Raw genomic sequence first — 25,883 nt, 5'->3', positions numbered from 1 at the left:
TGTTATGTTGAGGTTTTACAGCAGCATGTTGTCCTTGTTATGTTGAGGTTTTACAGCAGCATGTTGTCCTTGTTATGTTGTGGTTTTACAGTGGCATGTTGTCCTTGTTATGTTGTGGTTTTACAGTAGCATGTTGTCCTTGTTATGTTGTGGTTTTACAGCAGCATGTTGTCCTTGTTCTGTTGTGGTTTTACAGTAGCATGTTGTCCTTGTTATGTTGTGGTTTTACAGTAGCATGTTGTCTTGTTATGTTGTGGTTTTACAGCAGCATGTTGTCCTTGTTATGTTGTGGTTTTTAGCATGTTGTCCTTGTTATGTTGTGGTTTGACAGTAACATGTTGTCCTTGTTATGTTGTGGTTTTACAGCAGCATGTTGTCCTTGTTATGTTGTGGTTTTACAGCAGCATGTCCTTGTTATGTTGCGATTTTACAGTAGCATGTTGTCCTTGTTATGTTGAGGTTTTACAGCAGCATGTTGTCCTTGTTCTGTTGTGGGTTTTACAGCAGCATGTTGTCCTTGTTCTGTTGTGGTTTTACAGCAGCATGTTGTCCTTGTTATGTTGTGGTTTGACAGTAACATGTTGTCCTTGTTATGTTCTGGTTTTACAGCAGCATGTTGTCCTTGTTATGTTGTGGTTTGACAGTAACATGTTGTCCTTGTTATGTTCTGGTTTTACAGTAGCATGTTGTCCTTGTTATGTTCTGGTTTTACAGCAGCATGTTGTCCTTGTTATGTTGTGGTTTAACAGTAACATGTTGTCCTTGTTATGTTCTGGTTTTACAGCAGCATGTTGTCCTTGTTATGTTGTGGTTTGACAGTAACATGTTGTCCTTGTTATGTTGTAGTTTTACAGTAGGGTGTTGTCCTTGTTATGTTGAGGTTTAACAGTGGCATGTTGTCCTTGTTATGTTGAGGTTTTACAGTAGCATGTTGTCCTTGTTATGTTGAGGTTTTACAGTAGCATGTTGTCCTTGTTATGTTGTGGTTTTGGCATGTTGTCCTTGTTATGTTGAGGTTTTACAGTGGCATGTTGTCCTTGTTATGTTGTTTTACAGTAGGGGTTTTACAGTAGCATGTTGTCCCAATAGAATGTTGTTGTTATGTTGAGGTTTTACAGTGGCATGTTACAGTTTTAGCATGTTGTCCTTGTTATGTTGAGGTACAGTATGTTGAGGTTTTACAGTAGCATGTTGTCCTTGTTATGTTGAGGTTTTACAGTAGCATGTTGTCCTTGTTATGTTGTGGTTTTACAGCAGCATGTTGTCCTTGTTATGTTGAGGTTTTACAGTAGCATGTCCTTGTTATGTTGTGGTTTGACAGTAACATGTTGTCCTTGTTATGTTGTAGTTTTACAGCAGCATGTTGTCCTTGTTATGTTGTGGTTTTACAGCAGCATGTTGTCCTTGTTATGTTGTGGTTTTACAGCAGCATGTTGTCCTCGTTATGTTGTGGTTTTACAGCAGCATGTTGTCCTTGTTATGTTGTGGTTTTACAGCAGCATGTTGTCCTTGTTATGTTGTGGTTTTACAGCAGCATGTTGTCCTTGTTATGTTGAGGTTTTACAGTAGCATGTTGTCCTTGTTATGTTGAGGTTTTACAGTAGCATGTTGTCCTTGTTATGTTGAGGTTTTACAGTAGCATGTTGTCCTTGTTATGTTGTGGTTTTACAGCAGCATGTTGTCCTTGTTATGTTGAGGTTTTACAGTAGCATGTCCTTGTTATGTTGTGGTTTGACAGTAACATGTTGTCCTTGTTATGTTGTAGTTTTACAGCAGCATGTTGTCCTTGTTATGTTGTGGTTTTACAGCAGCATGTTGTCCTTGTTATGTTGAGGTTTTACAGTAGCATGTCCTTGTTATGTTGTGGTTTGACAGTAACATGTTGTCCTTGTTATGTTGTTTTTGTTGTTTATGTTGTGGTTTTACAGCAGCATGTTGTCCTTGTTATGTTGTGGTTTTACAGCAGCATGTTGTCCTTGTTATGTTGTGGTTTTACAGCAGCATGTTGTCCTTGTTATGTTGTGGTTTTACAGCAGCATGTTGTCCTTGTTATGTTGTGGTTTTACAGCAGCATGTTGTCCTTGTTATGTTGTGGTTTTACAGCAGCATGTTGTCCTTGTTATGTTGAGGTTTTACAGTAGCATGTTGTCCTTGTTATGTTGAGGTTTTACAGTGGCATGTTGTCCTTGTTCTGTTGAGGTTTTACAGTAGCATGTTGTCCTTGTTATGTTGTGGTTTTACAACATGTCCTTGTTATGTTGTGGTTTTACAGCAGCATGTTGTCCTTGTTATGTTGTGGTTTTACAGTGGCATGTTGTCCTTGTTATGTTGAGGTTTTACAGTAGCATGTTGTCCTTGTTATGTTGAGGTTTTACAGAAATATGTTGTCCTTGTTATGTTGCAGTTTTACAGCAGCATGTTGTCCTTGTTATTTAGTGGTTTTACAACATGTTGTCCTTGTTATGTTGCGGTTTTACAGCAGCATGTTGTCCTTGTTATGTAGTAGTTTTATAGCAGCATGTTGTCCTTGTTATGTTGCAGTTTTACAGCAGCATGTTGTCCTTGTTATGTTGCAGTTTTACAGCAGCATGTTGTCCTTGTTATGTAGTAGTTTTACAGCAGCATGTTGTCCTTGTTATGTTGCAGTTTTACAGCAGCATGTTGTCCTTGTTATGTTGCAGTTTTACAGCAGCATATTGTCCTTGTTATGTTGTAGTTTTACAGTAGCATGTTGTCCTTGTTATGTAGTAGTTTTACAGCAGCATGTTGTCCTTGTTATGTCGTAGTTTTACAGCAGCATATTGTCCTTGTTATGTTGCAGTTTTACAGCAGCATGTTGTCCTTGTTATGTAGTAGTTTTACAGCAGCATGTTGTCCTTGTTATGTTGCAGTTTTACAGCAGCATGTTGTCCTTGTTATGTCGTAGTTTTACAGCAGCATGTTGTCCCTGTTATGTTGTAGTTTTACAGTAGCATGTTGTCCTTGTTATGTAGTAGTTTTACAGCAGCATGTTGTCCTTGTTATAGTAGTTTTAGTAGCATGTTGTCCTTGTTATGTTGCAGTTTTCAGCATGTTGTCCTTGTTATGTCGTAGTTTTACAGCAGCATATTGTCCTTGTTATGTTGCAGTTTTACAGCATGTTGTCCTTGTTATGTAGTAGTTTTACAGCAGCATGTTGTCCTTGTTATGTTGTAGTTTTACAGCAGCATGTTGTCCTTGTTATGTCGTAGTTTTACAGCAGCATGTTGTCCCTGTTATGTTGTAGTTTTACAGTAGCATGTTGACCTTGTTATGTAGTAGTTTTACAGCAGCATGTTGTCCTTGTGTTGCAGTTTTACAGCAGCATGTTGTCCCTGTTATGTTGTAGTTTTACAGCAGCATGTCCCTTATGTTGTAGTTTTACAGCAGCAGGTTTTCTTTGTTATGTTGCAGTTTTACAGCAGCATGCTGTCCTTTTTATTTAGTAGTTTTACAGCAGCATGTTGTCCTTGTTATGTTGCAGTTTTACAGCAGCATGTTTTCCTTGTTATGTTGCAGTTTTACAGCAGCATGTTGTCCTTGTTATGTTGCAGTTTTACAGCAGCATGTTGTCCTTGTTATGTAGTAGTTTTACAGCAGCATGTTGTGATTATGTTGCATTTTTACAGCAGCATGTTGTCCTTGTTATGTTGTAGTTTTACAGCAATATGTTGTCCTTGTTATGTTGCAGTTTAACAGCATGTTGTCTTTGTTATGTAGTAGTTTTACAGCAGCATGTTGTCCTTGTTATGTTGCAGTTTTACAGCAGCATGTTGTCCTTGTTATGTTGCAGTTTTAGCAGCAGCATGTTGTCCTTGTTATGTTGCAGTTTTACAGCAGCATGTTGTCCTTGTTATGTTGCAGTTTTACAGCAGGATGTTGTACTTGTTATGTTGTAGTTTTACAGCAGCATGTTGTCCTTGTTATGTAGTAGTTTTACATTAGCATGTTGTCCTTATTATGTTGCAGTTTTACAGCAGCATGTTGTCCTTGTTATGGTGTAGTTTTACAGCATGTTATCGTTGTTATGTTGTAGTTTTACAGCAATATTTTGTCCTTGTTATGTTGTAGTTTTACAGCATGTCCTTGTTATGTAGTAGTTTTACAGCACCATGTTGTCCTTGTTATGTTGCAGTTTTACAGCAGCATGTTGTCCTTGTTATGTTGTAGTTTTACAGTAGCATGTTGTCCTTGTTATGTAGTAGTTTTACAGCAGCATGTTTTCCTTGTTATGTCGCTGTTTTACAGCAGCATGTTGTCCTTGTTATGTTGCCGTTTTACAGCATGTTGTCCTTGTTATGTAGAAGTTTTACAGCAGCATGTTGTCCTTGTTATGTTGTAGTTTTACATCAATATGTTGTCCTTGTTATGTTGCAGTTTTACTGCAGCATGTTGTCCTTGTTATGTTGCAGTTTTACAGCAGCATGTTGTCCTTGTTATGTAGTAGTTTTACATTAGCATGTTGTCCTTATTATGTTGCAGTTTTACAGGAGCATGTTGTCCTTGTTATGTAGTAGTTTTACAGCAGCATGTTGTCCTTGTTATGTAGTAGTTTTACAGCAGCATGTTGTCCCTTATGTTGTAGTTTTACAGCAGCATGTTGTCTTTGTTATGTTGCAGTTTTACAGCAATATGTTGTCCTTATTATGTTGCAGTTTACAGCAGCATGTTGTCCTTGTTATGTTGCAGTTTTAAAGCAGCATGTTGTCCTTGTTATGTTGTAGTTTTACAGTAGCATGTTGTCCTTGTTATGCAGTAGTTTTACAGCAGCATGTTGTCCTTATTATGTTGCAGTTTTACAGGAGCATGTTGTCCTTGTTATGTTGTAGTTTTACAGCATGTCCTTGTTATGTAGTAGTTTTACAGCACCATGTTGTCCTTGTTATGTTGTAGTTTTACAGCAACATATTGTCCTTGTTATGTTGCAGTTTTACAGCAGCATGTTGTCCTTGTTATGTTGTAGTTTTACAGCAGGATGTTGTCCCTGTTATGTTGTAGTTTTACAGCAGCATGTTGTCCTTGTTATGTAGTAGTTTTACAGCATGTCCTTGTTATGTTGTAGTTTTACAGCATGTTGTCCTTGTTATGTAGTAGTTTTACAGCAGCATGTTGTCCTTGTTATGTTGCTGTTTTACAGCAGCATGTTGTACATGTTATGTAGTAGTTTTACAGCAGCATGTTGTCCTTGTTATGTTGTAGTTTTACAGCAGCATGTTGTCCTTGTTATGTTGCCGTTTTACAACATGTTGTCCTTGTTTTGTAGTAGTTTTACAGCAGCATGTTGTCCTTGTTGTGTAGTAGTTATGCAGCAGCATGTTGTCCTTGTTGTGTTGCAGTTTTACAGCAGCATGTTGTCCTTGTGATGTTGTAGTTTTACAGCAGCATGTTGTCCTTGTTATGTTGTAGTTTTACAGAAGCATGTTGTCCTTGTTATGTAGTAGTTTTACAGCAGCACGTTGTCCTTGTTATGTTGTAGTTTTACAGCAATATGTTGTCCTTGTTATGTTGCAGTTTTACAGCAGCATGTTGTCCTTGTTATGTTGTAGTTTTACAGTAGCATGTTGTCCTTGTTATGTAGTAGTTTTACAGCATGTTGTCCTTGTTATGTTGTAGTTTTACAGCAATATGTTGTCCTTGTTATGTTGCAGTTTTACAGCAGCATGTTGTCCTTGTTATGTAGTAGTTTTACAGCAGCATGTTGTCCTTGTTATGTTGCAGTTTTACAGCAGCATGTTGTCCTTGTTATGTAGTAGTTTTACAGCAGCATGTTGTCCTTGTTATGTTGCAGTTTTACAGCAGCATGTTGTCCTTGTTATGTTGCAGTTTTACAGCAGCATGTTGTCCTTGTTATGTGGTAGTTTTACAGCAATATGTTGTTCTTTTTGTGGTCTTACAACACCGTGTTTGCTTAGTAGTACAGCTGCAAGATCAAAGGTGTAGGTATTCTGTCCTGTGCAACATTCTTGTGGTTTTGGCCAGCTGGTGTTTACACGTGTGGGGAAACTTTGGTGGTTGTGACGCTTGTTGAAGGTGATTGTTGTTATGATAGTGGTTATTCTTTTATTTGATGGTTAGTTGTGGTTCTAAGGGCGGTTTTGGTGGTTTGGGGGGTGGTTTGAATGATTGCTGTTATTTGGTGTCGTGGTGGTTATTAGAGTTGGTTTTATTGGTTGTTGTTGTAGGTAGTGGTGTGTTTTTGGATGGTGATGGCTGTTAGGGTGTAGTGGTGGTTGTTAAGGTGAGTGTTGGTTGTTGCTTAAGGTTATTTATAGTTACATTTAGGTGAGGTTGTGGTGTGTTTTTGGGTGGTGATAACATTATACTGTAGGTATTAATGTTAATGAACTTACATGAGAGTTATTTGTAAAGGGGAAGTATACCATGAAAACAGATGGTCCTGAAAAAAAAAAACGAAGATATTTTATGATTTGGTGGTTATTATTATTAGTATATTTTTTAATTTGAGTGAAAGGAGTACTGAAGTGTCCTTTGTACATCGCCCCCCAAAAAAGTATCGTTAGATTTTCCGTCGCTACAATTTGAAATGCGAAACGAAACCCTTTGCTAAGATCCCTAGTGCATAAGGATAAGTTGGTACTCCTGCTCACCATTTCAGCAACAGCTAGAGATGGGAGTAGGATTAGGGGAGGGAATCGTCTTTGGCGTACAAGATACTTCAATATAACAAGAAATCCATTGAACTATATTAATGTATTGAAAAAGTTATACACTCCTTCATGCTCAAAGGTCGCAGATGTACAACTACCAACCGTTCAGAAACAGGTTGAGTAACATTGCTCGGAAAGCCCCGAAGCACATCGATCCCATGGCTAACGATACCTATTTGGGAGACTCTACTGTACTTCAAACCACCCGCAGCAGATCCGCAGGAAGTTCCAAGAGTGCCTGCCTCGAGGTCTTGAATGTTGAAGACGGACTGAAAACCGGTTTTATTAATATTTTTTTTATTGTGAGGATTGTGACTATGACGGAGGGTTGGACCTTCACTAGTGAGTGGCCAATGATGGGTTACCGGCAACGAAAATTAGTGCCATTGTTATATGATTGTGTAGGACTGTTATGTAGTGACGTGTTCCAACAAGATTATATACAGTTTATGGCGAGGACTGTTGTATGGGTTAGAAGCGTGGACACTTTCAGCAGACACCAAAGAGAGGATGGAGGCCTTTGAAATATGATGTTATAAGCGAATGTTAAACATAAGTTACACTGACAGGAAAACAAATGGAGAGGTACTAAGATTAGCAAAAACTAAAAGAGAACTACTTGAAATGTAGAGAAAAAGAAAAATGAGATACTTTTGTCATATAATTAGGGATGAGGGAATAATAACAAATATTAATGGGCAAAGTTGAGAGTAGGAGGACCAGGGGAAGGTAGAAACTGAGATGGATGAATGAAATTAAAAACTCGGTCCCCAGAGAGATACAAAATTGTGACATGTTTGAAATAAGTTTCTTCCAGTTTATTAAAAATGCAATGTTGAGAAAACACGTTCTGGGGGATCCACCAAATCGTGTACATCATGCAGGTATGAACGCGTCTATGTTTAGATACGTCATAAATTTCATGTTACTATGAGCAAGAACAAACGCCATATATGTTTTATATTTTCAACTGGTATCGTCTATATTAGTACTGAACTCTTGGTCAATATAATTGATTGAAAAATAACAAGAACTGAGATGTTGGTGTGGTGAGTGTTGGCTACTTGCTCAAGAAAAGCTTACACGAGAGACCAGTTCACGCATACTGTACAGTACGTCCTGTATCGGCTGACCACTACCACGTTCCTGCAACCTTTACTCTCCACTCCACAAACTCAGCATTCATACTCCCACTTGAACCATTAGCTGTGTACTGTAACGTGGGTACAGTTGAACCCTTGTCGCCATTAGTGTGATTGAAGTAATGCGCGCATGTGTATCAGATTGCAATCTTTACTCATCATCAATATTTTTTGTCTCGGACATTGAGCGTCTAACTACCGATCTATCAGGCTATTTTTTTCATTGACGGCCAATTAATTTTGATTCAACATCTGTCGGGTTCTTACAAGCAGACTGTCAAGAGTTGTATTAATCTTTCGCCAAACGATAGTGGTGACTAACCCTGTTGCCTGCTGGTGTTTTGTCCTGTTTTGCTTCACGTAATGTATGTAGTCCACTTCAAATCATGACTAACATGCTTTTTATATACAGTATCTAGGTATTTTGAGGATGATCCATTTAAATAAGAAAAACAGTTATGACTATTTTCTTTTCTTTTTCTTAGGGGAGGGCTGTGAGCATGACCCAACGTATCATCTTGGAATTTGCTACGTTTTTTTTTTTATTGATTTTTTCGGTGATCTTATCTTATACATATGTGTGTGTGTGTGTAGCTCTATTCCTGTCTTTCGTGGTCATCTTTTCAGGGTTGAGCATTTGAGTGGGTACTTTGTTACACACTTACTCACACTCACACTCACTCACACACACACTCACACACACACACACACACACACACACACACACACACACACACACACACACACACCTCACACTCACACCACACTCACCATCACACACACTTTCTCGCATTATCTTCAAGCGCAGCACATCTATTCGCTTCCAGTTATTGGTGAGAGACACGGAGAATTTTCTCAGAATACCAACTTTTTTTATGTTTACCCCCACATCCTTTAACCCGCCTTCCTCGCATCCTCCTCACCCTATAACCTCCCCATCATAACATATTCTCCCCACATAACATATTCTCGACATAACACCCCACATAACCTTCCCCATATAGCATTCCACATAATCCCCCACATAACATATTTCCACATAACATATTCTCGACATAACAACCCTACATAACCTCCTCCTGCTAAATAACAATATATATTCCCCACATAACATATCCTTTACATAACCTTCATATAAACATATTCTCACAAAATACATAACATATTCCCCACATACTCTCCCACATAAAATTTTCTCACATAACCTTCCCCCACATAACATTCCCACATAACCTCCTGCCACATAACATATTCCCACATAATTTCTCCACATAACATATTCCCACATAACAATTTCACACAACTCTTCACATAACATATTCTCCCACAAACATTCTCGACATAACACCCCCACATACCTTCCTGCCAAATAACATATTCCCACATACCTCCCCCACATAAACATATTCCCACATAACCTCCAAGTAACATTTTCTACATACCCTTCCCACATACTACATTCAACATTTCCACATTCCTCAAAACATATCCCACATACTCCCAAAACATTCATTCACATAACATCCCCACATACTCAACATAACATATTCTCCCATAACCTCCTGCTATATAAATATTTCTCCCACATAATTCCTCCACATAACATATTCCCAACATATCCTCACAACATTCCCCACATAACCTCTTCCCCACATAACGTCCTCCCACCACATAACATATTCCCCAGACATAACCTTCCTGCCACATAACATATTCCCAGATAATTCTTTCCACATATACCCTCTCACACATAACATATATTCCCCCACATAACTTCTTCTCCGCCACATAACATACCCCCTACATAACTCCCGCCACATAACATTTTCTCCCCACATAACTTCTTCCCCACATAACCTCCCCGCCACATAACATTTCCCCGCATAAGCCCTCCCTGCACATAGCATTTTCCCACATAACTCTTCCCCACATACCCCCTACAACCATATTCCCCACATAACATATTTTCACATACCTCTCCGCCACATAACAAATTCCCCACATAACCTTTCTGCCACATAACATTTTCTCCACATAACTTTTCACATAACACTTCCTCACACATAAACATATTCCCCCCACACAACCCCTCCTGCCACACAATATTCCCACATACCTTCCTGCCACATAATATTTTTCTTACATACTTCCTTCTATAACCTCTTCGTCATAACATATTCCCACATAACTTCTCTCTGCCACATAACATTTCCACATACCTCCACATAACATTCTCTACATAACCTCCCAATCACATATTTTCCCCACATAACCTCCCTCCCACCTACTGCATCCCAGAACTCTCTTACCCTGTCCACTTATTTTTCCGCTGTGGGTGTAGCCTAGTTGAGGACGCGGGTGTAGCCTTTAGAGGAGACGGTGTAGCCTTGTTGAGGACGCGGGTGTAGCCTTGTTGAGGACGCGGGTGTAGCCTTGTAGAGGAGACGGTGTAGCTTGTTGAGGACGTGGGTAGTTTGTAGAGGAGACGGGTGTAGCTTTGTTGAGGACGCGGGTGTAGTTTTTGAGGACGCGGTGTAGCTCTAGAGGAGACGGGTGTAGCCTTGTTGAGGACGGGTGTAGCCTTGTAGAGGAGACGGGTGTAGCCTTTGTTGGAGACGCGGTGTAGCCTTGTTGAGACGCGGGTGTAGCCTTGTTGAGGACGTGGGTGTAGCCTTGTTGAGGACGCGGGTGTAGCCTTGTTGAGGACGCGGGTGTAGCCTTGTTGAGGACGCGGGTGTAGCCTGTTGAGGACGTAGCCTTGTTGAGACGCGGGTGTAGCCTTGTAGAGGAGGCGGTGTAGCCTTGTTGGAGACGCGGGTGTAACCTTGTTGAGACGCGGGTGTAGCCTGTTGAGGACGCGGTGTAGCCTTGTGGAGGACGCGGGTGTAACCTTGTTGAGGACGCGGGTAACCTGAGGACGCGGTGTAGCCTTGTTGAGGACGCGTGTAGCCTTGTTAGAACGGGTGTAGCCTTGTTGAGGACGCGGTGTAGCCTTTGTAGAGGACGTGGGTGTAGCCTTGTTGAGGAGCGCGGGTGTAGCCTTAGGAGGACGCGGGTGTAGCCTTTGTAGAGGGAGGCGGGTGTAGCCTTGTTGAGGACGCGGGTGTAGCCTTTGTAGAGGAGGGCGGGTGTAGCCTTGTTGAGGACGCGGGTGTAGCCTTGAGACGTGGTAGCTTGTTGAGGACGGGGTGTAGGCTTGTTGAGGAGGTGGTGTAGCTTGAGGACGGGGGTGTAGCTTGTTAAGACGTGTAGCTTTGTAGAGGAGGCGGGTGTAGCCTTGTAGAGAGGCGGGTGTAGTTTGTACAGGAGGCGGGTGTAGCTTGTAGAGGAGGCGGGTGTAGCCTAGGAGGAGGTGGTGTAGTTTGTAGAGGAGGCATGTGCTAGTGGAGGCGGGTGTAGCCTTGTAGAGAGTCGGGTGTAGCCTTGTTGGGAGTGCGCTGGTGTAGCCTTGTAGAGGTGGTGGGTGTAGCTTAGATGAGGCGGGTGTAGCCTTGTTGAGGACGCGGTGTAGCCGTAGAGAAGGTGGGTGTCTTGTTGAGGACGCGGGTGTAGTCTTGTAGAGGAGGCGGGTGTAGCCTTGTTGAGGAGGCTGGTGTAGCCTTGTAGAGGAGGCGGGTGTAGCCTTGTAGAGGAGGCGGGTGTAGCCTTGTAGAGGAGGTGGGTGTAGCCTTGTTGAGGACGCGGGTGTAGTCTTTGTTTAGGAGGTAGGTAGCCTGTTGAGGACGCGGGTGTAGCCTTGTTGAGGGAGAGGCGAGTGTAGCCTTTGTTGAAGACGGCGGGTGTAGCCTTGTAGAGGAGGCGTGTAGCCTTGTAGAGGAGGCGGGTGTAGCCTTGTAGAGGGAGGCGGTGTAGCCTTGTAGGAGGAGCCGGGGTGTAGCCTTGAGAGGAGGCGGTTGTAGCCTTGTTGAGGAGGCGGGTGTAGCCTTGTAGAGACGCGGGGTGTAGCCTTGTTGAGGACGTGCGGATGTAGCCTTGTAGAGGACGCGGGTGTAGCCTTGTTGAGGACGCGGGTGTAGCCTTGTTGAGGACGCGGGTGTAGCCTTGTAGAGACGCGGGTGTAGCCTTGTTGAGGACGCGGATATGCCTTGTTGAGACGTGGGGTGTAGCCTTGTAGAGGAGGCGGGTGTAGCCTGTAGAGAGGCGGGTGTAGCCTTGTTGACGCGGTAACCTTTGTGAGGACGCGGGTGTAGCCTTGTTGAGGACGCGGGTGTAGCCTTTGTTGAGGACGCTGGTGTAGCCTTTGTAGAGACGGGTGTAGCCTTGTTGAGGACGCGGATATAGCTTGTTGAGGACGCGGGTGTAGCCTTGTAGAGGAGGCGGGTGTAGCCTTGTAGAGGAGGGCGGGTGTAGCTTGTAGAGGAGGCAAGTGGTGTGCTCGTAGGTGTAACCTTGTTGAGGACGCGGGTGTAGCCTTGTTGAGGACGCGGGTGAGCTGTAGAGGACGCTGGTGTAGCCTTGTTAAGGACGCGGTGTAGCCTGTTGAGGAGGCGGTGTGTGTAGCCTTGTAGAGGACGCGGTGTAGCCTTGTAGAGAAGGCGGGTGTAGCCTTGTTGAGGAGGCGGTGTAGTTTGTGAGGACGCGGTGTACTTGTTGGAGAGGCGGTAGCCTTGTAGAGGATTTGGGTGTAGCCTTGTTGAGGAGGCGGGTGTAGCCTGTTGAGGAGGCGGGTGTAGCCTTGTAGAGGAGGCGGGTGTAGCCTTGTTTAGGACTGCGGGTGTAGTCTTGTAGAGGACGTGGGTGTAGCCTTTGTTGAGGAGGCGGGTGTAGCCTTTGTAGAGGAGGCGGGTGTAGCTTGTTGAGGAGGTGGGTGTAGCCTTTGTAGAGGAGGCGGTGTAGCCTTGTAGAGGAGGTGGTGTAGTTTTAGAGGAGGCGGGTGTATTTTGTAGAGGAGGCGGGTAGCCTTGTTGAGGACGTGGGGTAGCCTTGTTGAGGACGCGGTGTAGCCTTGTTGAAGGCAGGGGTGTAGCCTTTGTAGAGGAGGCGGGTGTACCTTGTAGAGGAGGCGGGTGTAGTTTGTAGAGAGGCGGTGTAGCCTTGTAGAGACGCGGTGTAGCCTTGGTGAGGAGGCGGGTGTAGCCTTGTTGAGGAGGCGGGTGTGTAGCTTGTAGAGGAAGCGGGTGTAGCATTGTAGAGGAAGCGGGTGTACTGTAGAGGACGCGGGTGTAGCCTTGTAGAGGAGGCGGTGTAGCCTTGTTGAGGAGGCGGGTGTAGCCTGTTGAGGAAGCGGGTGTAGCATTGTAGAGGACGCGGGTGTAGCCTTGTAGAGGATTGGGTGTAGCCTTGTTGAGGAGGCGGGTGTAGCTCTTGTTGAGAGGCGGGTGTAGCCTTGTAGAGGAGGCGGTGTAGCCTTGTTGAGGACGTGGGTGTAGCCTTGTAGAGGACGTGGGTGTAGCCTGGAGGAGGCGGGTGTAGCCTTGTAGAGGAGGCGGTAGCCTTTGTAGAGGAGGTGGGTGGGGAGGAGGTGGTGTAGCCTTGGAGAGGCGGGTGTAGCCTTGTTGAGGACGTGCGGGTGTAGGCCTTGTAGAGGACGCGGGTAGCCTTGTTGAGGAGGCGGGTAGTCTTGTAGAGTACAGTGGGGTAGCCTTGTAGAGGAGGCGGTGTAGCCTTGTAGAGGAGGTGTAGCCTTATAGAGGACGTGGTGTAGCCTTAGAGGAGGCGGGTGTAGCCTTGTTGGAGGAGGTGGTGTAGCCTTGTAGAGGAGGCGGGTGTAGCATTGTAGAGGACGTGGTGTAGCTCAGAGGAGGCGGGTGTAGCCTTGTTGAGGAGGGGTGTAGCCTGTTGAGGAGGCGGGTGTGGCCTTTGTAGAGGAGGCGGGTGTAGCATTGTAGGGAGGTGGTGTAGCCTTGTTGAGGAGGCGGTGTAGCCTTGTTGAGGAGGCGGGTAGCCTTGTTGAGGAGGCGGTGTAGCCTTGTAGAGGAGGCGGGTGTAGCATTGGAAGAGACGCGGGTGTAGCCTTGTAGGATTTGGGTGTAGCTCTGTTAGAGGAGGCGGGTGTAGCCTTGTTGAGGAGCAGGTGTAGCCTTGTAGAGGAGGCGGGTGTAGCCTTGTTGAGGACGCGGGTGTAGTCTTAGAGACGTGGTGTAGCCTTGTTGAGGAAAGGGTGTAGCCTTGTAGAGGAGGGGTGTAGCCTTGTAGAGGAGGGTGGTGTAGCCTTGTAGATGAGGCGGGTGTAGCCTTGTAGAGGAGGGGTGGTGTAGCCTTGTTGAGGACGTGGGGTGTAGTCTTGTAGAGGACGTGGTGTAGCCTTGTTGAGGAGGTGTAGCTTTGTAGAGTACGTGGGGTGTAGCTAGAGGAGGCGGTGTAGCCTTGTAGAGGAGGTGGTAGCCTTATAGAGGACGTGGTGTAGTTTTAGAGGAGGTGGTAGCCTTGAGGAGGAGGCGGGTGTAGCCTGAGAGGAGGCGGGTGGAAGATTGTAGAGGACGCGGTAGCCTTGTAGGAGGTGGTGGTAGCCTTGTTGAGGAGGCGGGTGTAGCCTTGTTGAGGAGGCGGGTAGCCTTGTTGAGGAGGCGGTGGAACAGAGAGGAGAAGGTGGGTGTAGCCTGGAGAGAGGGGTGGTGTAGCCTGTAGAGGAGTAGGGTGTAGCCTGTAGAGGAGGCGGTGTAGCCTTGTAGAGGAGGCGGGTGTAGCCTTGTAGAGGAGGCAGGTGTAGCCTGTAGAGGAGGCGGGTGTAGCTTGTTGAGGACGCGGGTGTAGCCTTGTAGAGAGGCGGGTGTAGCCTTGTTGAGGACGGCGGGTGTAGCCTTGTTGAGGACGCGGGTGTAGCCTTTGTTGAGGACGCGGGTGTAGCCTTGTTGAGGACGCGGGTGTAGCCTTGTTAGAGGACGCGGGTGTAGCCTTGTTGAGGACGCGGGTGTAGCCTTGTTGAGGACGCGGTGTAGCCTTGTTGAGGACGCGGGTGTAGCCTTGTGAGGACGGCGGGTGTAGCCTTGTAGAGGACGCGGGTGTAGCCTTGTTGAGGACGCGGGTGTAGCCTTGTAGAGGACGCGGTGTAGCCTTTAGAGGAGGCGGGTGTAGCCTTGTTGAGGACGCGGGTGTAGCCTTGTAGAGGAGGCGTGTGTAGCCTGTTGAGGACGCGTAGCTTTGTTGAGGACGCGGGTAGCCTGTTGAGGACGCGGGTGTAGCCTTGTTGAGGAGGCGGGTGTAGCCTGTTGAGGAGCGCGGTGTAGCCTGTTGAAGGACGCGGGTGTAGCCTGTTGAGGAGAGCGGGTGTAGCCTTGTAGAGGAGGCGGGTGTAGCCTTGTAGAGGAGGCGGGGTGTAGCTCTGTAGAGGAGGCGGGTGTAGCCTTGTAGGAGGAGGCGGTGTAGCCTTGTTGAGGAGGCGGGTGTAGCTAGAGGCGGGTGTAGCCTTGTAGAGGAGGCGGTGTAGCTTGTAGAGGAGGGTGTAGCCTTGTAGAGGAGGCGGGTGTAGCCTAGAGGAGAAGGGGGTGTAGCCTTGTTGAGGACGGGGTGTAGCCTTGTTGAGGACGCGGGTGTAGCCTTGTAGAGGAGGCGGTGTAGCCTTGTAGAGGAGGCGGGTAGCCTTGTTGAGGAGGCGGTGTAGCCTGAGGACAGTGGGTGTAGCTTGTAGAGGAGGCGGGTGTAGCCTGTTGAGAGAGGCGGGGTGTAGCCTTGTAGAGGAGGCGGGTGTAGCCTGTAGAGGAGGCGGTGTAGCCTGTAGAGGAGGGCGGGTGTAGCCTTGTTGGAGGACGCGGGTGTAGCCTGTAGAGGAGGCGGGTGTAGCCTTGTTGAGGGCTGGTGTAGCCTGTAGAGAGGTGGTGGGTGTAGCCTTGTAGATGAGGCGGGTGTAGCCTTGTTGAGGACGCGGGTGTAGCCGTGTTGGAGAAGGTGGGTGTAGCTTTGTTGAGGACGCGGGGTGTAGTCTTGTAGAGGAGGCGGTGTAGCCTTGTTGAGGAGGCTGGTGTAGTTTGTAGAGGAGGCGGGTGTAGCCTTTGTAGAGGAGGTGGGTGTAGCCTTGTTGAGGACGGCGGGTGTAGTCTTGTTTAGGAGGTAGGTGTAGCCTTGTTGAGGACGCGGGTGTAGCCTTGTTGAGGAGGCGAGGTAGCCTTGTTGAAGACGTGCGGGTGTAGCCTGTAGAGGAGGCGGTGTAGCCTTGTAGAGGAGGCGGTGTAGCCTTGTAGAGGAGGCGGGTGTAGCTTTGTAGAGGAGGGGTGTAGCCTTGTAGAGGAGGCGGTTGTAGCCTGTTGAGGAGGCGGGTGTAGCCTTGTTGAGACGCGGGTGTAGCCTTTGTAGAGACGCGGTGTAGCCTTTGTTGAGGACGCGTGATGTAGCCTTGTTGAGGACGCGGGTGTAGCCTTGTTGAGGACGGCGGGTGTAGCCTTGTTGAGACGCGGGGTGTAGCCTTTGTAGAGACGAGTGGTGTAGCCTTGTTGAGGACGCGATTATAGCTTTGTTGAGGATGCGGTGTAGCTTTGTAGAGGAGGCGGTGTAGCCTTGTTGACGCTGGTGTGTAACCTTGTTGAGGACGCGGGTGTAGCCTGTTGAGGACGCGGGTGTAGCCTTGTTGAGGACGCTGGTGTAGCCTTGTAGAGGACGCGGGTGTAGCCTTGTTGAGGACGCGGATGTAGCCTTGTTGAGGACGCGGGTGTAGCCTTTGTAGAGGAGGCGGTGTAGCCTTGTAGAGGAGGCGGGTGTAGCCTTGTTGACGCAGTAACTTTGTTGAGGACGCGGGTGTAGCCTTGTTGAGGACGCGGGTGTAGCCTTTGTTGAGGACGCTGGTGTAGCCTTGTTGAGACGCGGGTGTAGCCTTGTTGAGGAGGCGGTGTGTAGCCTTGTAGAGGACGCGGTGTAGCCTTGTAGAGAAGGCGGGTGTAGCCTTGTAGAGGACGCGGGTGTAGCCTTGTTGAGGAGGGCGGGTGTAGCCTTGTTGAGGACGCGGGTGTAGCCTTTGAGAGGAGGCGGGTAGCCTTGTTGAGGACGCGGGGTGTAGCTTTGTTGAGGAGGCGGGTGTAGCCTTGTTGAGGACGCGGGTGTAGCCTTGTTGAGGAGGCGGTGTAGCCTTGTAGAGGAGGCGGGTGTAGCCTTGTTGAGGAGGCGGGTAGTCTTTAGAGGACGGGTGTAGCCTGTTGAGGAGGCAGGTGTAGTCTTGTAGAGGACGCGGGTGTAGCCTTGTAGAGGAGGCAGGGTAGCTTTGTAGAGGAGGCGGGTGTAGCTCTATAGAGGACGCGGTGTAGCCTTGTAGAGGAGGCGGGTGTAGCCTTGTTGAGGAGGCGGGTGTAGCCTTAGAGGAGGCGGGTGTAGCATTGTAGAGGACGCGGTGTAGCCTTGTAGAGGAGGCGGTGTAGCCTTGTTGAGGAGGCGGTGTAGCCTTGTTGAGGAGGCGGTGTAGCTTTAGAGGAGGCGGTGTAGCATTGTAGAGGAGGCGGTGTAGCCTTGTTGAGGAGGCGGGTGTAGCCTTGTTGAGGAGGCGGGTGTAGCCTTGTTGAGGAGGCGGGTGTAGCTTTGTAGGAGGAGGTGGGTGTGTAGCATTGTAGAGACGTGGGTGTAGTTTGCAGGATGGTGTAGCTTGTTGGGAGGAGGGGGTGGGTAGCTTGTTGAGGAGGCGGGTGTAGCTTGTAGAGGAGGCGGGTGTAGCCTTGTTGAGGACGTGGGTGTAGTCTTGTAGAGGACGTGGTGTAGCCTTGTTGAGGAGGCGGTGTAGCTTGTAGAGGAGGCGGGGTGTGTAGCCTTGTAGAGGAGGCAGGTGTAGCCTTGTAGGAGAGGCGGTGTAGCCTAGAGAGGAGAAGTGGATGTAGCCTTGTTGAGGACGCGGGTGTAGTCTAGAGGACGTGGTGTAGCCTTGTTGAGGGAGGCGGGTGTAGCCTGTAGAGAGCGGGTGTAGCCTTGTAGAGGAGTGGTAGCCTTGTAGAGGAGGGCGGGGTGTAGCTCTATAGGAGGACGCGGGTGTAGCCTTGTAGAGGAGGCGGTGTAGCCTTGTTGAGGAGGCGGGTGTAGCCTTGTAGAGGAGAGGTGTAGCATTGTAGAGGACGCGGGTGGAGCCTTGTAGAGGAGGCGTGGTAGCCTTGTTGAGGGGAGTAAGGGCTTTGTAGAGGAGGCGGGTGTGGCTTTGTTGAGGAGGTGGGTAGCCTTGTAGAGGAGGCGGGTGAAGCCTTTGTAGAGGAGGCGGGTGTAGCCTTGTAGAGGAGGCGGGTGTAGCTTGTAGAGAGGCGGGGTGTAGCCTTGTAGAGGAGGGTGGTAGCCTTGTAGAGGAGGGTGTAGCCTTGCAGAGGAGGCGGTGTAGCCTGTTGGAGGACGCGGTAGCCTTGTAGAGGAGAGGCGGGTAGCCTTTGTTGAGGACGCGGGTGTAGCCTTGTAGAGGAGGCGGGTGTAGCCTTGTTGAGGACGCGGGTGTAGCCTTGTTGAGGACGCGGTGTAGCCTTGTTGAGGACGCGGTGTAGCCTTTGCAGAGGACGCGGGTGTAGCCTGTTGAGGACGCGGGTAGCCTTGTAGAGGGAGGCGGTAGCCTTGTTGAGACGCGGGTGGCTTTGTTGAGGACGCGGGTGTAGCCTTGTTGAGGACGCGGTGTAGCCTTGTTGAGGAGGCGGGTGGGCTTGAGAGGATGCGGGTGTAGCCTTGTTGAAGACGCGGTGTAGCCTTGTTGAGGACGTGGTAGCCTCAGAGGAGGCGGGTGTAGCCTTGTAGAGGAGGCAGGTGTAGCTTGTAGAGGAGAGGGTGTAGCCTGTAGAGGAGTGGGTGGGTGTAGCCTTGTTGAGGAGGCGGTGTAGCCTTAGAGGAGGCGGTGTAGCTTGTAGAGGAGGCGGTGTAGCCTGTAGAGGAGGCGGGTGTAGCTTGTAGAGGAGGCGGGTGTAGCTTAGGAGGAGGCGGGTGTGTAGCCTTGTTGAGGACGTGTAGCTTGTTGAGGACGCGGGTGTAGCCTTTGTAGAGGAGGCGGGTGTAGCCTTGTAGAGGAGGCGGGTGTATTTTGTTGAGGAGGAGGTGTAGCCTTGTGGGAGGACGTGGTGTAGCCTTGTAGAGGGAGGTGGTGTTGAGGAGGCGGGTGGTTTGTAGAGGAGGGGTGTAGCCTTGTAGAGGAGGCGGTGTAGTTTCAGAGGAGGCGGGTGTAGCCTTGTTGAGGACGTGGTGCCTTAGAGGAGGCGGGTGTAGCCTTGTTGAGTGGCTGGTGTAGCCTTGTAGAGGGGGGTGGGTGTAGCCTGTAGAGGTGGTGGGTGTAGCCTGTAGAGGAGGCAGGTGTAGCCTTGTTGAGGAGGCGGTGTAGCTGTGTTGAGAAGGTGGGTAGCCTTGTTGAGGAGGCGCGGTGTAGTCTTAGAGGAGGCAGGTGTAGCCTTGTTGAGGAGGCTGGTGTAGCCTTGTAGAGGAGGAGGTGTAGCCTTGTAGAGGAGGTGTGGGTGTAGCCTTGTTGAGGACGCGGTGTAGTCTTGTTGAGGAGGTAGGTAGCCTTGTTGAGGACGCGGTGTATCCTTGTTGAGGAGGCGAGTAGCCTTGTTGAAGAGGCGGGTGTAGCTTAGAGGAGGTGGTGTAGCTTGTAGAGGAGGCGGGTGTAGCAGAGGAGGCGGGTGTGGTAGCCTTGTAGAGGAGGCGGGTGTAGCCTTGTAGAGGAGGCGGGTGTAGCCTTGTAGAGGAGGCGGGTAGCCTGAGGAGGCGGTGTAGCCTTGTAGAGGAGGTGGGTAGCCTGTAGGAGGTGGCTGTGTAGCCTGTAGAGGAGGCAGCGTGTATGGCGTGTAGCCTAGAGGTGGCGGTGGCCTGAGAGGACGTGGGCGTAGCCTTGTAGAGGTGGGTGGTGTAGCTTGTAGAGGAGGCGGGTGAGCCTTTGTGGAGGAGGTGAACATGCAGAGAGGTGGCTGGTGGCCTGTAGAGGAGGTGGGTGTAGCCTTGTGGAGGACGCGGGTGTAGCTTAGAGGACGCGGGTGTAGCTCTGTGGAGGACGTGGGTAGCCTGTAGAGAGGAGGAGGGTGTAGCCTTGTAGAGGAGAGGCAGGTGTAGCCTTAAGGAGGAGGCGGTGTAGCCTTGTAGAGGAGGCGGGTGTAGCCCCAGAGGAGTCGGGTGTAGCCTTGTAGAGGAGGCGGGTGTAGCCTTGTTGAGGAGGCGGGTAGCCCTGCAGGAGAGGTGGTGTAGCCTGTAGAGGAGGCGGGTAGTTTGTTGAGGAGGCGGTGTACTTTGTTGAGGAGGTGTAGAGGAGGAGGCGGTGTAGCCTTTGTGGTGAGGTGGTGTAGCCTTGTAGAGGAGGCGGGTGTAGTTTTGTGAGTGCAGCCTTTGTTGAGGAGGCGGTGTAGCTTTGTAGAGGAGGTGGGTGTAGCTTGTAGAGAGGCGGTGTAGCCTTGTAGAGGAGGCGGTGTAGCCTTTTTGAGGACGTGCGGGTGTAGCCTTGTAGAGGAGGTGGTGAAATGTTGAGGAGTGTAGCTCAGAGAGAGGTGTGATGCAGAGGTGGCGGTAGCCTAGAGATGCATGTAGCTTTGTAGAGGAGAGGCGGGTGTAGCCCTTGTTGAGGAGGGGTGTAGCCTTGTAGAGGAGGCAGCCAGAGGAGGCGGTGTAGCCTTGTAGAGAGGTGGCACAGGAGGTGTAGCTTAGAGGAGGCGGGTGTAGCCTTGTAGAGGGAGGTGGGTGTAGTTTGTAGAGGAGGCAGGGTGTAGCCTATAGAGGCAGTGGGTGGAAGCCAGAGGAGTAAGGGTAGCTTGTTGAGGGCAGGTGGAAGCCTTGTAGGGTGGGGGAAAATGAGGACGTGGGTGTAGCCTTTGTAGAGGAGGCAGGTGTAGCCTTGTTGAGGAGGCGGTGTAGTTTTGTTGAGGAGGTGGTGTAGCCTTGTTGAGAGGCAGTGCAGGCTTGTAGAGGAGGCGGGTGTAGCATTGTAGAGGACGCGGTGTAGCCTTGTTAGAGGAGGCGGGTGTAGCCTTGTTGAGGAGGCGGGTGTAGCCTTGTTGAGGACGCAGGTGTAGCCTGTTGGGAGGAGGCAGGCGGTGTAGCCTGTTGAGGAGGCGGGGTTAGTCTTGTTGAGGACGCGGGTGTAGCCTTGTTGAGGAGGCAGGGGTGTAGCCTTGTAGAGGAGGCGGTGTAGCCTTGTTGAGGAGGCGGGTGTAGCCTTGTAGAGGAGGTGGGTAGTTTGTAGAGGAGGCGGTGTAGCCTTGTAGAGGAGGTGGGTGTAGCTTTGTAGAGGAGGCGGTGTAGCGTAGAGGAGGTGGGTGTAGCCTTGTAGAGGTGAGGTGGTGTAGCCTTGTAGAGGAGGCAGGTGTAGCCTTTGTAGAGGAGGCGGTGTAGCTTAGAGAGGTGAGGAGTGCGTGTTGTAGAGGAACTGAAGCCTGTTGAGGAGGCGGGTGTACTTGTAGAGAGGTGGTTGTACTTGTTGAGGAGGCGGGTGTAGCCTTGTTGAGGAGGCAGGTGTAGCTTAGAGGAGGAAGGGGTGTAGCCTTGTAGAGGAGGCAGGTGTAGCGTTTAGAGGTGGGCGGGTGTAGCCTTGTAGAGGAGGCGGTGTAGCCTTAGAGGAGGCGGTTGTAGCTTTGTAGAGGAGGCGGGTGTAGCCTGTAGAGGAGGCGGTGTAGCCTTGTTGAGGAGGCAGGTTAAGGAGAGGCGGTGTAGCCTTGTGAGAGGTGGTGTTGCAGAGAGTGGTGGCCTGGTGGGAGGAGGCAGGCGGTGTACTGTAGAGGAGGCGGTGTAGCCTTGTAGAGGAGGCGGGTGTAGCCTTTGTAGAGGAGGCGGGTGTAGCCTTGTAGAGGAGGCGGTGGCCTTGTAGAGGAGGCAGGTGTAGCCTGTAGAGGAGGCGGGTGTAGCCCTAGAGGAGGCGTGGTGTAGCCTTAGAGGAGGCGGTGTAGCCTTGTAGAGGAGGCGGGTGTAGCCTAGAGGAGCAAGGGGTGTAGCTGTAGAGGAGAGGCGTGGGAGAGGTGTAGCCTTGTGGGAGAGGAGGTGTAGCCTTGAGGAGGGCGGGTGTAGCCTTGTAGAGGAGCAGGGGTAACCTTGTATAGGGAGGTGGTGTTTGTAGAGAGGCGGTGTAGCCTTGTAGAGGTGGTTGGTGTAGCCAGAGGCGGGGTGTAGCTTTGTAGAGGAGGTGGGGTGTATCTCTGAAGGGATGCGGGCGTAGCCTTGTAGAGGTGGGTGGTAGTTTGTAGAGGAGGCGGTGTAGCCTTGTGGAGGAGGCGGTGTAGCCTCAGAGTGGCTGGTGAGATGCAGAGGAGGCGGTGTAGCCTTAGGAGGACGCGGGTGTACTTGAGGACGTGGTGTGTGCCTGAGGAGGACGTGTAGCTTAGAGGAGGCAGCTTGTAGAGGAGGCGGGTAGCCTTGTTGAGGAGGGGGTAGCCTCAGGAGGTGTAGCCTTTGTAGAGGAGGCGGGTGTAGCCTTGTAGAGGAGGCGGGTGTAGCTTTGTTGAGGAGGTGTAGCCTTTGTAGAGGAGGCGGGTGTAGCCTTTGTAGAGGAGGTGGTGTAGCCTTGTGGAGGAGGCGGTGTAGCCTTGTTGAGGAGGAGGTGCCTTTGTAGAGGAGGCGGGTGTAGCCTTGTAGAGGTGGCGGTGTAGCCTTTGAGAGGAGGCGGGCGTAGCCTTGTAGAGGCGGCGGGCGTAGCCTTGTTGAGGAGGCGGTGTAGCCTTGTAGAGGAGGCAGGGTGTAGCTCAGAGGAGGCGTGAAACTGGGAGAGGCGGGTAGCCTTGGAGGACGTGGTGTAGCCTTGTAGAGGAGGCGGCGTGTTGGAGGAGGCCTAGAGGAGGTGGTGTAGCCTGTAGAGGTGGTAGCCTGTAGAGGATGCGGGTGTAGCCTTAGAGGAGGGGTGTAGCTTGTTGAGTAGCCTTTGTAGAGGAGGTGGTAGCCTTGTAGGAGGAGGTGGGTGTAGCCTTGTAGAGGAGGCGGGTGTAGCCAGAGGAGGCGGGTAGCCTTTGAGAGGAGGCGGTGTGAGGTAGCCTAGAGAGGTGTGTATTTGTAGAGGTGGCGGTTGTAGCCTTGTAGAGGTGGTGGTGTAGCTTTGTAGAGGAGGCGGTGGGCTTTAGAGAGATGGCAGGTGTAGCCTTGTAGAGGTGGCGGTGTAGCCTAGAGGAGGCGTAGCCTTGTAGATGAGGCGGTGTAGCCTTAGAGAGGTGGCAGTGGGTGTAGCCCAGAGGTGGCGGTGTGGCCTAGAGAGGCGGGTGGCTTAGAGAGGTGTAGAGGTGGCGGTGTAGAGGAGGTGTAGCCTGTAGAGGCAGGTGTAGTTTAGAGAGAGGTGGCGGTGTAGCCTGTAGAGGAGGTGTAGTGTAGTGGGTGTAGCCTTGTAGAGGTGGGTGTAGCCTTGTAGAGGAGGCGGGTGCCTTAGAGGTGGCGGGTGTAGTTTGTAGAGGTGGCGGTAGCCTTGTAGAGGAGGCGGTAGCCTTGTAGAGGTGGCGGGTGTGGCTTTGTAGAGGTGGCGGTGTAGCTTGTAGAGGGAGGCGGTGTAGCTCAGAGAGGTGGCGGTGTAGCCTGTAGAGGTGGCGGTGTAGCCTTGTAGAGGTGGCGGGTGTAGCCTTGTATAGGTGGCGGGTGTATTTTGTAGAGGAGGCAGGTGTAGCCTTGTTGAGGACGCGGGTGTAGCCTTGTTGAAGATGCGGGTGTAGCCTTGTTGAGGACGCGGGTGTAGCCTTGTAGAGGAGGTGGGTGTAGCTTGTTGAGGAGACAGGTGTAGCCTTGTTAGGGGTGGGTGTAGCCTTGTAGAGGATGCGGGTGTAGCCTTGTAGAGAGGCGGGTGTAGCCTTGTTGAGGAGGCAGGTGTAGCCTTGTTGAGGAGGAGGGTGTAGCCTTTAGAGGAGGCGGTGTAGCTGTGGAGGAGCGGGTGTAGCCTTGTAGAGGAGGGGGGTGTAGCCTGTAGAGGAGGCGGGTGTAGCCTTGTAGAGGTGGCGGGTAGCCTTGTAGAGGTGGCGGGTGTAGCCTTGTAGAGGATGCGGCATGTAGCCTTGTAGAGGGAGGCGGGTGTAGCCTTGTTGAGGGAGGCGGGGTGTAGCCTTGTAGAGGAGGGGGTGTAGCTTTGTAGAGGACGCGGGTGTAGCTTGTAGAGGAGGCGGTAGCCTTGTGTGGAGGCGGTGTAGCTTTGTAGAGGAGGCGGTGTAGCCTTTAAGAGGAGGCGGGTGTGGCTTTGTAGAGGAGGCGGATGTAGCTTGTTGAGTAGGCGGGTAGCCTGTTGAGGACGCGGGTGTAGCCTTGTTGAGCACGTGGTGTAGCCTCGTTGAGGAGGCGGTGTAGCCTTGTTGAGGACGCGGGTGTAGCCTTGTTGAAGACGCGGGTGTAGCCTTGTTGATGACGCGGGTGTAGCCTCGTTGAGTACGCTGGTGTAGCCTCGTTGAGGAGGCGGGTGTAGCCCGTTGAGGACGCGGTGTGTAGCCTTGTTGAAGACGCGGGTGTAGCCTGTTGATGACGCGGTGTAGCCTTGTTGAGGAGGCGGGTGTAGCCTTGTTGAGGACGCGGTGTGTAGCCTTGTTGAAGACGCGGGTGTAGCCTGTTGATGACGCGGGTGTAGCCTTGTTGAGGAGGCGGTAGCCTTGTTGAGGAGGCAGGTGTAGCCTTGTTGAGGAGGCGGTGTAGCCTTGTTGAGGACGCGGTGTAGCTTTGTTGAGGAGGCGGGTGTAGCCTTGTTGAGGACGCGATGGTGTAGCCTGTTGAAGACGCGGGTGTAGCTCGTTGAGGAGGCGGTGTAGCCTTGTTGAGGAGGCGGGTGTAGCCTGTTGAGGAGGCGGGTGTAGCCTTGTTGAGGACGCGGGTAGCCTTGTTGAGAGGCAGGCGGGTGTAGCCTTGTTGAGGACGCGGTGTAGCCTTGTTGAAGACGCGGTGTAGCCTTGTAGAGGAGGCGGTGTAGCCTTTGAGGACGCGGTGTAGCCTTGTTGAGGACGCGGGTAGCCTTGTTGAGGACGCTGGTGTAGCCTTGTTGTGAATCGGGTGTAGCCTTGTTGAAGACGCTGGTAGCCTTGTTAATGACGTGGGTGTAGCCTCGTTGAGGACGCGGGTGTAGCCTTGTTGAGGACGCGGGTGTAGCCTTGTTGAGGACGTTGGTGTAGCCTTTGTTGTGAATCGGGTGTAGCCTTGTTGAGGACACGGTGTAGCCTTGTTGAAGACGCGGGTGTAGCCTTGTTGAGGACGCAGGTGTAGCTTTGGTGAGGAATCAGGTGTAGCCTTGTTGAGGAATCGGTGTAGCCTTGTTGTGGAATCAGGTGTAGCCTTGTTGAGGACACGGGTGTAGCCTTGTTGAAGACGCGGGTAGCCTTGTTGAGGACGCAGGTGTAGCCTTTGGTGAGGAATCGGTGTAGCCTTGTTGAGGACGCGGGATGTAGCCTTGTTGAGGACGCGGGTGTAGCCTTGTTGAGGATGCGGGTGTAGCCTTGTTGAGGACGCGGGTGTAGCCTTGTTGAGGACGCGGTGTAGCCTTGTTGAGGACGCGGGTGTAGCCTTGTTGAGGGACGCGGGGCCTTGTTGAGGACGCGGGTGTAGTGTTGTTGAAGACGCGTAGCCTTGTTGAGGACGCGGGTAGCCTTGTTGAGGACGCGGGTGTAGCCTTTGTGAGGACGCGGTGTAGCCTTGTTGAGGACGCGGTGTAGCCTTGTTGAGGATGTGCGGTGTAGCCTGTTGAGGACGTGGATATAGCCTTGTTGAGGACGCGGTGTAGCCTTGTTGAGACGGGTGTAGCCTTGTTGAGGACGCGTGTGTAGCCTTGTTGAGGACGGGTGTAGCTTTGTTGAGGACGCGGGTGTAGCCTTGTTGAGGACGCGTGTGTAGCCTTGTTGAGGACGCGGGTGTAGCGTTGTTGAAGACGCGGTAGCATTGTTGAGGACGCGGGTGTAGCCTTGTTGAGGACACAGGTGTAGCCTTGTTGAAGACTGCGGTGTAGCCTTGTTGAGGACACGGGTGTAACTTAGTTCATGGTCATGGGCGGCCATCCCTCACGGCCGCGCGAGGGTTTAGGCTGGGTTACGTCACTGCACTTTGTTGAGGTGTTATGTCACTAATTGTACTGTACCTTCCCGTAGGTAATACAGATTTTCGTTATTTCATCATCATTTCTACTGTGGTATGTGGGAGACACGGGTTCATTATTGCGATATATGGGATGTACAGTATGTGTGGAGGTGACCATCTTGGTGGTGAAAATCTATAATATACTGTAGAGGGAGGTAACAATTGATTGATTTTGTAATCAATTAATTGGTGCCTC

At 50.3% G+C, this 25,883-nt stretch overlaps 2 protein-coding genes across 2 annotated transcripts in view; both read right to left on the bottom strand.

The window, feature by feature from the left end:
• Positions 1-12,954, bottom strand: part of LOC121862516 (mucin-5AC-like) — a 32,674-nt gene extending 19,720 nt beyond the window's left edge. Inside the window, exons 1-3 of the mRNA XM_042360822.1 lie at positions 12,573-12,954; positions 11,913-12,434; positions 10,547-11,404 (exon numbers count right to left, since the gene is read on the bottom strand). Coding sequence (XP_042216756.1) covers positions 10,547-11,404; positions 11,913-12,434; positions 12,573-12,954 — 1,762 coding nt within the window. The remainder of the gene's footprint in view (positions 1-10,546; positions 11,405-11,912; positions 12,435-12,572) is intronic.
• Positions 12,955-14,823: 1,869 nt separating this feature from the next.
• LOC121862515 (proline-rich protein 36-like) lies at positions 14,824-25,608 on the bottom strand. Its single transcript, XM_042360821.1, has 8 exons — positions 25,382-25,608; positions 25,134-25,294; positions 24,535-24,733; positions 24,006-24,176; positions 19,157-19,696; positions 18,181-18,613; positions 15,617-15,895; positions 14,824-15,018 (listed from the first exon to the last, which is right to left on the bottom strand). The coding sequence occupies exons 1-8, from the start codon at positions 25,606-25,608 to the stop codon at positions 14,824-14,826; spliced, it is 2,205 nt and encodes a 734-aa protein (XP_042216755.1).
• Positions 25,609-25,883: the final 275 nt, after the last annotated feature.

The sequence above is a fragment of the Homarus americanus genome, unplaced genomic scaffold (assembly GCF_018991925.1).
Source record: "Homarus americanus isolate GMGI-L3 unplaced genomic scaffold, GMGI_Hamer_2.0 scaffold31037, whole genome shotgun sequence".
Lineage (NCBI taxonomy): Eukaryota > Metazoa > Arthropoda > Malacostraca > Decapoda > Nephropidae > Homarus > Homarus americanus.
The sequence above is the reverse complement of the archived record's forward strand: the minus strand, read 5'-3'. Positions and strand labels throughout refer to the sequence as shown.